General features: G+C 39.6%; 3 protein-coding genes across 4 annotated transcripts in view; 2 read left to right on the forward strand and 1 right to left on the reverse strand.

Annotated features, from left to right (window-relative positions):
- The first annotated feature begins 1,053 nt into the window (after positions 1-1,053).
- On the forward strand, positions 1,054-2,583 carry LOC134227744 (3'-5' exonuclease Snipper). The gene is made up of 3 exons (XM_062709408.1): positions 1,054-1,198; positions 1,278-1,812; positions 2,353-2,583. Exons 1-3 carry the CDS (start codon positions 1,149-1,151, stop codon positions 2,557-2,559), a joined length of 792 nt encoding a protein of 263 aa, XP_062565392.1. The 5' UTR covers positions 1,054-1,148; the 3' UTR covers positions 2,560-2,583.
- A 1,140-nt stretch (positions 2,584-3,723) lies between these two features.
- Positions 3,724-9,321, forward strand: LOC134223404 (lamin-B receptor-like). The gene is made up of 3 exons (XM_062702540.1): positions 3,724-3,913; positions 4,803-6,589; positions 7,567-9,321. Exons 2-3 carry the CDS (start codon positions 4,813-4,815, stop codon positions 7,851-7,853), a joined length of 2,064 nt encoding a protein of 687 aa, XP_062558524.1. The 5' UTR covers positions 3,724-3,913; positions 4,803-4,812; the 3' UTR covers positions 7,854-9,321.
- Positions 9,322-9,380: 59 nt separating this feature from the next.
- Positions 9,381-13,281, reverse strand: part of LOC134223403 (augmin complex subunit dgt6) — a 35,128-nt gene continuing 31,227 nt past the window's right edge. For both annotated transcript variants that reach the window (XM_062702538.1, XM_062702539.1), the window contains exon 4: positions 9,381-9,657. In XM_062702538.1, the coding sequence (XP_062558522.1) occupies positions 9,475-9,657 (183 nt within the window). In that variant the 3' untranslated portion in view covers positions 9,381-9,474. The remainder of the gene's footprint in view (positions 9,658-13,281) is intronic.

The following is a 13,281-nucleotide window of genomic DNA, read 5'->3' on the forward strand; positions in this document are numbered from 1 at the left end:
TTCTTAAATTAACCCTTGGAATGGTAGTTTTTTTGCAGTGAAATGAAAAACGACCGGTTAGAATGAATGCTTATTCAAAGTCAATGACTACTGCGATTGCAACAAGTTTCGACCGCAACATTTTTTTTGCGTGTATGCTCTTTTGGGCAGAAATACACTCTTTCGCGGGAGAATGGGACTACCCTGAGACGAGACCTGCAAAGACGGCTTCTTTTTCCTTGTGTTGACACATGTTCTTCTTTTCATCACAGTTGATCATCGATTCTCAACTGTTTCCTTGAGTGTTTCACCTAAATCCCGGGTAGAATCTTCTGAGCACAATAAAAGTGTTTGTGATTTATGGATTTGTAAACTTATTTTTATAAAGATTTTCCTTTCGGAAATAAAACACGTATTCATAACAGTTCAATATTAAGCTGTCCGGCTTTTCTAGAATACTTTTCAAAGTGAAAAAGTACTCGTAAAACAAAATCATTCGGAATACTTTTTGAGGGATACCAATACTTTTACACAAAAGGGTGCTGGTTGCATCTGACAATTCGTGACAGCGCTTGCTGGTTGCAGATGAAGTTACATTTTTTCCTCTTTGCAAGTCCCGTCCCAGGGACTACCCACAAAAGGAGTAAAATTTGATGCATAAAAAGGATATGTTTTACACACTTTCCTGTTTTTATGCATAAATTTTAATCATTTATTAATAAAAGATAGTCATAATTATACATAATATTTATTCCTTTTTGTGTGTAGTCCCATTCTACCACGAAAGAGCGTACTTTGAAGTCATAATTGAATACTTTATAGTCAAAAGAGCATACTTCAAAGTCTTTTGTGTGTAAACTTTTTTTAGCAGTGTAAGGTCCTTCCGACCAAATGTCATTCGATGAAATGTGAGTTCCTCTGTGAGTTGATTTAGTCCTTATTTTTAGTAGGTAAAACTTAGCGTGTTGTAGATATGTATCATGTAGATGGCAGCACATGTCAATGTTACAATCAATACGCACAGTGTGCTGCCACCTACATGCTAAACATCATCAACTGTTAGCGAATGTTACATCACGTTATTGCTTATAACACACATAACCGTATGTTGAAGATTTTGGATTTTAAAAAACAAAACAAAAAATGTGTACATTTTTATAAACTGCAACATGCCCGTTGTAAAAGTTGTAAATCAAAAAGACTTATTCCAACTTGCAAAGTAAGTACTTTCCGTTTATTCGTTGTGCCTCAATCTTCCTGATTGATGTAATATATTATAATTATATTCAATGATACAGGTCCCTAAATGCCGTCAAAATGTTCCATGTAAATGCAGGTTCGTCACTTCGACGTTCACACTCTGTTCAAACATTCCAGTACCTGATCATCATCGATTTTGAAGCAACCTGTTGGCCAGCGAAAGATCTCCCAAAATGGATGCAGAACGAAATCATCGAGTTTCCAGCGATACTACTGAATCTGTCCGACGGAAAAATCGAGTCCGAATTCCGCCAATTTGTGATGCCCATCGAGAACCCAAGGTTGAGTGATTTCTGTACCCAGTTGACTGGGATACGCCAGGACCAGGTCGACAATGGCGTTCCACTGTACACCTGTCTGGAATTGTTTGATAAATGGCTGCAGAAGACCGTTATCGGCGAGCATAAGCTGGTTTTGCCAAAAACGGATGCCAGAAATCCCACGGGAAACGTCGCCTTCGCCACGTGGACCGATTGGGATTTGGGCGCATGTTTGTCCAAAGAGTGCATAAGAAAGATGATTACCAAGGAAGGATATTTTAATCAGTGGGTCGATATTCGCGCCATTTATAAGGTAAATATGAAGATGATCAATATCAATGAATCGCCTGCTTTGAGCGTGCTTACAGCGGCACACTAGGAGTTAACTTTCGGAAATCAGTATGGCGAAAGGCATCTAATGTTTAATATCTCAAAAATAAGCACCTTAATCGAAACAATATTTGGTAGGCGTAGTAGCGGACACCCTCCTGCATAACCGGTACCAAATAGTTTGTCGTGAAAAGTTCCTACGGTTGAGAAAACCCGCGTTAGATGTCTTTCGCCATACAAACTTCAGGTGGTTAACTCATGCTGGCTATTTTGCGCATATACGATAGCGCCTGGATGTGATAGCGGCGGGTAGAAAATCAGCCATTGCCAATAATTCATTCGTTCAAATCGTTAATACCAAACAGTTCATCCCAACTGTTAAAAGTAATTAATAACTGTATGTTCCTTGACCTGAAAAATAGTTTATAACTACCAGGTTTACGTTATTACTAATAAATTACAAATTACTAAAGTATTGGCCAGTAAATCCCCTTTATATAATAAGTATTTTGCTCTCTTACAGACATTTTATCAGCACAATCCAAAAAGCTTTGCAGATGCTCTAAGTACGCTCGGCATGCGGTTTGAAGGACGGGCCCACAGTGGAATCGACGATTCAAGGAACATTGCGCGATTGGTTGCACGAATGCGTCGCGAGGGAGCAAACTTTATCATCACAAAAGATTTAAGGCCATTTGAGAGACTTAAAAGACTTAATTTGAGAAACTAGTTCAAAGAAATATTATGAACGATAGTTTTTATATTGCTTTTTTATCCTTCCCCATAAATCGGCTTGCAGTGGGCGAGTAACTGCCTCGTCAATTCCTTCCCAATCCCAATAGACCGCTAGGACGTAGCCAGCGCCGTTATTAATCATTCAAAAATACTAGAGCTCTCAAGTTTTGCACATTGAGGTTGCAAAGCAAATTCCATGTCCCACTCATTCACTCCCTGTGCAATGCGATTGTGCTGTTCAATCAACTACGAAATGCACGGTCATCATGGTCATGCTTTCTTATCCTTTCCCATAAAACATTAACTAATTGGGAAGTGTCGGATTTTGGACTAGAGGTAATTTTTATCTCCCAAATGGCACGCTTGAATACGGAAATCACATCATGCCATAGGTGAAGTCATTTATAAAACAAATTTAATAAAATAAAATTTGATCTCACAAATTACATATAATTTATTAGGATTTATTAGTTTATTAGGATAGTAATGCATATTTAGTTTAGTGGCATATAATAAGGCTTGCTGACATTTTGTCATCTTTCTCTTGCACGCACAAAGAAAAGGTAGGATTTGGTTGCGTTCAAGAGACAGATGATGGAACGTCAGCACGCCTTAGGTATATCGCTAATCAAATTGAAAACAGGAATGTTGCACTATCGAAGTTGGTTTTTTCCCACAATCCATACGGTAATAAAACCTTACTTCACTAGTAGTGCGCTATTCTAATTAGCCCCTATATACTAGCACACTACTAGCGAAGTTATATCCAGCTTTCCACGCTCGGTAATGGCGGCTTGTCGGTATGTAAAAATCAATCGGTCACTTTTTGACACTAGCTGGAGGAAAACTCACTGGCGAAAAGGCTTTTTTGCCCTTCCCCTCACCCAGGAACGCCAGTGAGCTTTCCTCCAGCTAGTGTCAAACAGTACAGTGACCGATTGATTTTTACACAGCGAAAAGCCCCCATTACCAAGCGTGGAAAGCTGGATAGAGGTTTAACGTACGGACTGCGAGAAAAATTTATTCACCTTCGATAGTTCCCTACTGTACCTTAACGTTACAATCGTTACGAATAATCAGCTATATTCTGGCATCCCGGTCGTAACGCACTTTTGTCCAACAGTCTCTGTACCAACATGACGGCGCTAAATACAGCATAGTTGATAACTGTTATGCGAGTTAGGTCGCACACATCAGCAAGCAACATATTTTCTGTGAATGGCGTCTCTTTGAGCGCTTGTTTCCGTGCTCGGTGTCGTTAAGTTGAAATTAATAGCTGATTTTTTGTGAAAATCGTGATAAAAGTATTATCATCTGATTCGGAACTAGACGGTGCATCGATTTGCAAAGTAAGTATGGTGGAGTCGATGACAAAACTAGTGAAAAAGATTGTGAATTCCAGTGCCCTGTAATTGTTTTGGAAGAGACGCGCGTTTTTTCTGCTACGACTGTCTTCTCACTTGGGAAGAGGGAAATTTAAACTTGGTTGGCGAGAGAACAATCTCACTCAACATATTTATTAAGGGTTTGCGATGTTTTATTTTGAACATGAAATAAAGTTTATTGTGAGAACAAATTATAATCGGTATATCATCTTACAAACAGATATAATATCAAATTGGATCGAATGTTGTACCTACGATGCGAACTTTTTCGATAATTTCATCAAAATTCCAAAACTAAGTTTTGTTAAGCTGAAACCTTGACCTAAAATATGGGGTAACCTATAGGCTTCCGTTATGACAATAAATAAATTACAAAAAAAACATTCGAAAATTTGAAGCATCGCTACCTAAGTGCAATGCGCTTAATCATAAGTAAGATTGGTAGTTGGTTCTTTATTTAAAATGATAGCCTGCTAGTACAAGACTTTCGATCAGGTCAAGGGAAGGTGTAAGATCATTTGGTAATAAATTTTATTTAAAGTCTGGATGCCAATACTCGCATATTTGTCCCATCTTTGCTGGGCTTCCTATTTATATGGGATAGATATGCGACAAATTCATACTCAATTTAAATGTTATATCTCAAAAATCAGATTGATAATTATATGTGTAACTAACAGTCTAGGCATATTTTAAAATTTTGTTTTAAAGTTTTTGATACGCATACCCCTAATGTTAACTAATACAATCGCCAAAATACGGTGTTACGCCGCAAACCGGGATAACCTCGTTTGATTCTATTTTTAAGATCGTTCATGATCTGATCAGAATTTTCGTATTCCGTTCTTTGCAGAACTGGTAGAATGGAAAGTCGTCGAGCAACGAGGGGTGGCGTATCAGCAACCGGCAGTGCAAGTTCCGGAGTGGTGCCCGGTCCGGCAGAAACAGCCAAACGGGGGCGAAAGTCAACCGCACGTAATCGAACCCCGTCTCCACCACCTGCCAGAAAAGCATCCCCCGCTCGAAAGGCATCACCTTCCAGGGCGGCAAAGCGGACGTCCCCTGCGAGAAAGTCATCGCCGCCGAAAAAAGCATCACCTGCGCGAAAGGCTTCTCCAGCACGGAAAGCCTCGCCGGCTCGAAAAGCATCTCCTTCAAAAGTGGCTTCTCCCTCCAGGAAGGTTGGCCGTCCTTCGAATGCTACTAAGCAAGACGAGATTCGACGAGCCGTAAAAGATACGGTCACCAGTAAGGTATCGCCAGATGAGCCCCGACGATCTGTGCGAATTCGGATTTCCGAGCAGCGTGAGAAGAGCCCCGTACTGAAAAAGTCCTTGCGAGATAAGCAGTTATCGATTATTTTAGACGACGAAGATGACTTCAAGAAAGATTCACCGGCGAAGAGCACCACGCCGAACACGAGCCAAAGATCAATCGTGACAACAACAGGTCGGAGCCGCATCAGTGGGTCACGATCTGTTAGTGTGGCCAATGAATCGCAGGAGTTCTCTGACCAAGAGGAGATCGAGTTTCAGAGTTTCCACAAAGATGATAATGGATTGAATCGAGATAAATCTTATGCCAGGAGAAGTACTTCAAAACAGTTGCATGACCTCCGCGAGTTCGGTGGAACTTGGGGTGCTGTGGCGGTCCTTTTACTGGTTCCAGCTTTCATCTTCTTAACGAATCACTTCTGCTCCGGGGTAGCTCATCGGGACTGTACATTCAGAATACCTTCTAACCTGGACGAATTTAAGGCAGTTTCTACGTACTTCAATCGTGAAATTGGAGTCATATTTCTCCTCTTCACCTGGGGAATAGCTATGGTTACAGCACTCCCCGTCGGCAAGGCTGTCAAAATAGTCGATGAAGTACGCGGTCAGCAAAGTTACATTTTCACCGGATTATCCTGCGCCGTATTTACAGGACTGGCCGTCTTCGTCGCTGAATACTGCTATAAGTACCCTTTGATCTCAACCGTTAGCAAGGGCTACAATCAGCTGTTGATGATTAGTTTGGCATATGCCTTCGTAACTGCTGCACTGGCTTTCGTCAAATCTCGTTACGTACCACAAGTAAACTGGAATCCATACGCTAAGTCCGGACGGGTTCTGTCGGACTTCTTCATCGGACGTGAAATCAATCCTCTCACCTTTAACACGTTGAATCTCAAATTGATCCACTATCATATCTCAGTTATTCTCGCGCTGGTCTTCAATTCAATCATTTTGTACCGCAATGTCCACTTCCCGGTTTTCCTTGCCGAACAACAGGAACTTCCCCTTTTAGAAAAGCTAGTTTTCACCGTGAAAAACCTCGAATATGAACCAACCCCAGTTTTGGCCGCTAGCCTTACCATCCTTTATCTTCTGGACCTGCTCACCTATGAACATCATCTGACGCATTCGTTCGACCTGCAGAGCGAAGGATTTGGCGCCCTGTTGCTACTGCGGTATGCCGTGTTCCCGTTCACTTTGACCCTGTTGCCCAAGTACGTGGCCGCCCACAAGTTGACAGACGTCCCGGCGTGGGCGCTAGCATTGATTGCTGTCGTAGCGCTTGTCGGCCTCATCATCAAGCGATCCAGCAATCGGCTCAAGTACCAGTACCGACTTAATCCACTTGGCGAAAAATTTATCGGTAAGTGTTAACATATTTTCTTTAATCATCGTAGGGCATTCATAGTGCGGGTTGGGGGATGTGAGTCGGTAGGAACCGCTTACTTCGTGTTAGTTTTATTATTGTTTGCATTGGAATGTGAACAACCTTCGCTTGGAATAGAGTGCGAGAGCGACTGAAGCATACCTTTGGCGCTCTGAGATACGCATACAGCGTGTCTTCTAGCTTGCTATCTAGCATTAAGGTGTGTACCTACTGTGATAGTAGCTGATAAAATACATGCGGTTGTTAGGTCGATGCGAGATCGCGATCGGTGTGAAGAGAAAATGAAAACAAGACATTCTTCCTGCTTTGATTCATTGAATTCCAACGGTTAAAGTGCTTGCGCGCGCGAGTTATAATTTATTATTTACAAACTGAAATTGATCGCAGTTACATGCAATATATGATGATATGCAATGGAATTTTCTTCGAGCGAATAAAAATATTTTTTTTAAGGTTTGGCACTCGTAAATTATTTAAGTTATCAATACACTGTTTATCATAATGTCAAATATTTGTTAAGTCAGCCTGATATCCATGTCGATTTCTATTCAGTCTGATAGATGTCCGGATAAACTTGACAAATATTAATGACAAACAGTGTACTGCGGACTTTAGTAACAAGTTTCCTTGCAAAAGACAATTTATAAAACTGGTAACTATGTACATTTGCAAGTTTTAGTAAAATCCTTCTAAAATCTCAACCATCGATCATCGCGTTTGGATTTTTAACCAAAATCGCATTGATTAACTTATTTTATTTGCTAATTATGTAGGTATAAGAACTTGACCGCCGTTATTGATCTACATTTGAATATTGCTGAAACGTGAACCTCGAAAAAACCCCAACCTCCATTCGTTAAACCTCGACAATAATGTATGCCTTCTGTAGCCATCATCTCCTTAAAAAAGTTGTCTCAATTACAGAACACGTTTCAAATCATTTTCCCTTACAGATTTGGAAACCCTACCCACGTTCCAGGGCCGCCGGTTGCTCGTGGCTAAACTGTGGAGTCGCGTCCGCCAGCCAAACTACGCCGGTGACATCCTGCAGAACGTAGCCCTGCTCCCGCTGCTCTACTGGCGCTTTGCCTGGCCTCCGCTGTTGGCGGTTTTGTTCACCGTCGCCTTGCTGGTTCAACGTGCTGTCCGCGTCAACGATCGCAACGCTAAAAAGTACAATTCCGCATGGCAGCGGTACTGCTCGAAGGTGCGATATATGTTGGTGCCTAAAGTTTTCTAAGTGAATAGAGATACGGACATCTGGAGACGATTGAACAGTTTTATTTTTTTGATTGTAAAAAGGAGTGTTATTCAAATTTACAACATTTTTGCTATTTTGTTTTAGATAGCACACACGTAGAATAGGCAGATTAGATCAGTAAGAGTGAGAGAGTGATTTGTTTGAAATGGAAAACAAAAAAGATAAGACTAGTTTACAAAAATCAAACGATTTTAGGGACGGATCAATTCTAAATTTAGTTTCTCACTTGAATTATTCGAATCATTTGACGTAAAGTTTTACAGTAGATATATAGTTCGGAGCGCAGAATAATGGCCATCGTTTAGGCTACTTAGAAAAATCTACATCTTATCTATTTGAAAGATAAAAGTATTAGTTCTAAGAGAGAATTTAAAATAGCATAAAGGCTACGTTAAATGAATGATTGTGAATTTCTAACAATTGAAGGCAATCTTACAATTACACATCTGAATTCTGTACAAATCGGACATAAGTAATTTGAAAATCACGAATATTTTACACTTTATTTTTCTGCAAAACCGCATTTTAATATGTATGATGCGCGGATGGTTGGTTTTGAATTTGCTGTCACGTTTTTGTTCGTTCGCGCAAGAAACAGATTCGGCTGATGTTTATATTTTGTATGTACTAGAAAAATTTAGAATTTAACTTTAATAAAGTGTATTTCTTAATTAAGTGCGCGAACTCGTTTGTGTATACGGGGATGTGTGAAGTAAATTGTTCGTGGAAGTGATTGGATCAATTTGGTGAGATTGTTTCAATATGTTTTTATATGATTCCAAAATTAAATGCGCGCTGGATTAAAAAAAATCCGGAAGTTTGTTTATGGATCCATTTATCCAATTGATAATGGTAGCATAAACAGGCGGGGCTTATTGCTAGTGAAAGTGACCTCGGACTGGACGTGAGTTACCAGGCAGTCTGAAATGGGTCACTGGAGCTGCAGTAGAGCTAGCACCTTCTAACTCCCGGGCTAAAGCTGACTTTATTAAAGACAGCTTTCTTCCATAATACCACTGCCAGACAGTGGGGGTTAGATTGAAGATACATACATACATACACAAACCGCATTTTAATATGTATTTTTTACAAACTATTTTTAAACATTATATATTCATGTACTATTTGATTTACTGAGTGTTTACATAACAAAACAGATCACACTTAAAATATACAAAGCAAAAGTGAGTTCGACAGCCATTAATGGAACGGACCGAACAATTCAAAATGCAACAGATTTATGCCTGTTATCCATAACATGCTCACTGTGTACAGATAGCTATATCAATGTATTTTTCACTGTATTTTTTTACTTTGCTTTGAAATAAAGACGAAAATCGTTTAAATTAGTACTGATAATAAGATGATGCTCTTCTAGTTAAGTTCTTGCTAATAGGATCCCGTTAAGCTCACTTTTTTTAGAAATAAAGATTTTAGAACACGGAAAGCGTCTTTTACTCAGTAGGATTAGTGATATATCACGTTCGGGATTCGATAACAAATGAGTTCCATCGTGTAAAATTGAGATTTATATTTGCATTTATAGGTACTACATTTACAAGGCTTTGTGTATAAATCAATGAACAATTAATAAAAAATATCAATCAAAATCTGTTAAAATTCCATCGCTTACATTGAACAGATTCTCATCCATTGTTTGTATCGATACTGCGGGAAGGGGATCCAAATCATGTGTGACAGCGGGGGGTGATATAAGGGTTAACTTACTCATTCCTAGGTCTACGAGTGTTCTCGAGAGATCATCCAACGAGGTGTCATCGACCTGCATCAATCATTGTACAAAAAAAGCATTAGTATTTTGAAAATGCATTTTCCTGTAGGACAGCGGTTCTCAACCAAGGGTACATGTAATTCTGTGAGTAACTATTTGTTCCAGAAGGTATTTACTCTGAGATGAACGGCGGATAAAGTAAAAAGTAGCAAAGGAAAAGAAAACTGATTATAATTTTTCAGAAGGTGTTTGCTCTATGTTACTAACCATTTCATGCATGATTTGGTGCGATTTGGCAGAACCCCGGCTATATAGGGGGAAAGACGGCTTTGGCAGCTTTTGTTCTATTATTGGCAGGGGGGTTTTTGTCGACCAAATTTTATGAAATTTGGCCAAATATTCTTTGATATGCAAAGAATGTTTAGGCCAAATTTGAGCCTAGTCAGTCATAAAAACCCCCCTGCCAATAATAGAACAAAACCTGCAAAAGCCGTCATTCCCCCTATATAGATTGTAAATTTTCCAGAAAAGAAATCACTATACCTTCCCTAACGAATATTTTATTCTTCTTCCTATTGATATGCGACTTTCACGTTTGTGTACTGATATTGCCTAAATATATTTGTATTTATTAATTCAAATATTTTCATAAAACTAGATTTCATTGACCTTATCAACATCGAAAGAATGCAACAATTTTGTCTTTCTCGTACCTGAAGTATCCTAATTTCGCGCACTTAAGAACTGACAGTTAAAACGTTAGTAAAAAACATGTAATGGGCATTTAAAAACATTTGCTACTGCATCACGTAGTCGAAGGATTCTACTAGGTTCTCAAAAAAATGTTACTTGCAAATTTTGCCGCCATTTTAAAAAAATTTGCTTGTGAATCAGAGACCGTTGTTTGCTCCTTATTCCGCGCAAGATAAAAGGGTAGTTCCTAATTTCGCGCAAAAGTGTTCCTAACTTCGCTCATGTTTGGAATTGAATATCGTTATTGGTTTGATGAAATATAATCAATTGACCAATAGAAGCATGCATCCATTGTTCAAAATATACAGATAACGATATCAGACAGCCGTCAGTGACCCATTCTTTAGTCGAAATGGTATGTACCTATATTTCGACCCTGGAGCTTCGCTTAGATTTTACCAAATATACTATATTACCAATATAGTCCACTCTGGCTGATATCGAAAGACAACACAGTAGCACCGCGGTGTCGCAAAAGGTAAGTAATGTAGTGAAGAGACATTCCGAGGGGTGTTTAAACGTGTGAAGCAATATACTGTATAACCACAGACAAACAGACATAACACTCGTAAAATTTCCATCGTTCACTGATTTACTGGTTAATTTAAAAAATCATTAGTTGGCCAATCGACCACTCGTGGCGCGCGCATCGGATTTGCTCGAGTTTGACGTTTGCTCACTATCGCCATCTGGTTCGTGATTTGCCCAACTAACTGAAATCAACAGATGTCGTTAGTGTTTGCACGACGATGATTTTGACAAGCAAGTGTGACAGAGCAAGTGTTCAATGTGTTATGTCTGTTTGTCTGTGGTATAACATTTCAAAATTTTGATTTCTGAGTTCAAAAATAAATTTTCGAAAAATGTAATTCAAATAGTTAAAAAATGTTAAATTAGTGTAATTTTTGCAATCCTCGCACCCCTTGGCCATCGTTTTCAGGCGTTAGTTGCCTTTTGTGACGCAAGATGGTGTGATTGTGCTGTCCGTTGCCAAATGTATGAAGAATAACGAAGTGGACTATATTGTTAATATACTATATTTGATTTTACTTCATGAATTTTAGTTGACACAAGCCATAATTCCTTAAATATCGTTTTCTTCTGAAATATAAACCATATTTTAAGAAAAAAGGCATTGTATAGCTGGTGTCTAAAAAAGTTTGAATTTTCGAGGCGTCATGAAAGAAAGTTTTGAATTCCGCTATCTCTTACATAAGGACATCTTCAATTATGTGTTTTATACAACACATCTTCAATATTATATACATTATCGAAAAAGCTGCTGTAGTTTTATCTTAAGTTTAGCATCATTTTACACATCGTACATTTTAGCATCATTTTACACATCGGATTTGATAGCTATTGCAGGCACTGATCTATAAGATTTTTCAAGTCAACATTAGTCGATGTCGGTGGTAATCCGCCTGAAGATTAGATAAAAAGCGTATGGGAATGAACTCTTGGGGTTCTATTCAGTGTAAAACTGTCCTGTGCATTATATTGCTTTTATTTCATAGAGCTTGCTGACGTTTACTCATCCTTCTCTATCAAGCGCATGGGGAGGATAGGATTTGTTTTCATCGGGAAACGCTTCACACCTAAATCATTTCACAAATTTCGGTGAATTTTGCTTCAATTCACCGAAATCTCAACAGCAGATTTGTTCGGTAATTATTTCACAAAATTTTCGGCGATTTTTTCTTTGTTCAACTGTCAAAACCACAAAGAAGCTGTAAAATTATTCACCGAACAGTTCTGCTGCTGAGATTTCGGTGAAATTTCACAGAAATCTGCGATTTATTTTAAGTGTGTTCGGAAGCGTTTCCCGATGAAATCAAAACCCAATCTTTCTGTGCGCGTGCAAGAGAAAGATGACTAAAGCTATCAGTACACTGTTTGTCATAATGACAAATATTTGTCAAGTCAGCCTGATATCCATGTCGATTTCTAATCGGTTTGATAGATGTCCGGATCAACTTGACAAATATTTGTCATTATGACAAACAGTGGACTGCGGGCTTAAACGTCAGCAAGCTCTATTCTTCTTCTTCTTCTTCTTGGCATTACATCCCCACACTGGCACAGAGCCGCCTCGCAGCTTAATGTTCATTCAGCACTTCCACAGTTATTAACGGAACGGAACAAGTAGCCCGAATTTGTTTTACGGTCCTTCACATTTCCGGCCTAGTCCGCGTCCGCAAACCTTTGAAGTTCTCCTTTTTTGGCACCCACTTCCAGCTTCAATTCGCTTGTCACCCTCAGATAAGGCAGCACTCTCTTTGCCTCCGTCCAGTCCACATTCATTGGCTTGCTTACCTGCCTTCCAAGAATCGACGTGCTTATGGCTATATCAGGCCGGGTATTGACGGATAAAAAATACAGCAAACCTCCGACGAGGCTCTAGAACTTTTTGTTGTTCGGCAGACTCTCCGACAACTCCTTTCGCTGTAGATATCCGACACCCGTGGGAATCCGTGATCCTTTGGCTTACGTCAGTCCAAACTGTCCAACCAACTTGTCGATGTAGCATTTTTGGTCCAAGCAGTAGGCGTTGTCCTTCTTCGTCACTCTCAAACCCAAAAAATGTTTCACCTCCCCAAGCGTTGTTATCTGGAACTCTCCTGCCAAAGCCTTCACAACTCCATCGTATTCCTTGTTGGAATTGACGATCAGCATATCATCAACATAAACTAGGATGTACACTGTGCTGCCATTTCGCTTTTGCACGTACAAACCGGGGTCAGCGTCTGCCTGTTTGAAACCAAGTCGCTTCAGAACGTCAGTCAGCTTTTGATTCCAAACCCTGGGCTTCAATCCGTAAATGCCCGATAGTCAACAGCATCCGCAGCGTTACCTGCTTCGCTACAGAAGCGAACACCTCGTCGTAATCCAAGCCGTGCGGCCGTTGATTGAAACCTTGCG

The sequence above is a fragment of the Armigeres subalbatus genome, chromosome 3 (genome assembly GCF_024139115.2).
Source record: "Armigeres subalbatus isolate Guangzhou_Male chromosome 3, GZ_Asu_2, whole genome shotgun sequence".
NCBI lineage: Eukaryota > Metazoa > Arthropoda > Insecta > Diptera > Culicidae > Armigeres > Armigeres subalbatus.

Bases quoted from the DNA above. Each gene is read 5' to 3' on its own strand.
- LOC134227744 (XM_062709408.1), top strand. From the start codon at position 1,149: ATGCCCGTTGTAAAAGTTGTAAATCAAAAAGACTTATTCCAACTTGCA. The intron at 1,199-1,277 runs GTAAGTACTTTC...TCAATGATACAG, and splicing joins GACTTATTCCAACTTGCAAA to GTCCCTAAATGCCGTCAAAA. The intron at 1,813-2,352 runs GTAAATATGAAG...GCTCTCTTACAG, and splicing joins ATATTCGCGCCATTTATAAG to ACATTTTATCAGCACAATCC.
- LOC134223404 (XM_062702540.1), top strand. From the start codon at position 4,813: ATGGAAAGTCGTCGAGCAACGAGGGGTGGCGTATCAGCAACCGGCAGT. The intron at 6,590-7,566 runs GTAAGTGTTAAC...TTTCCCTTACAG, and splicing joins ACTTGGCGAAAAATTTATCG to ATTTGGAAACCCTACCCACG.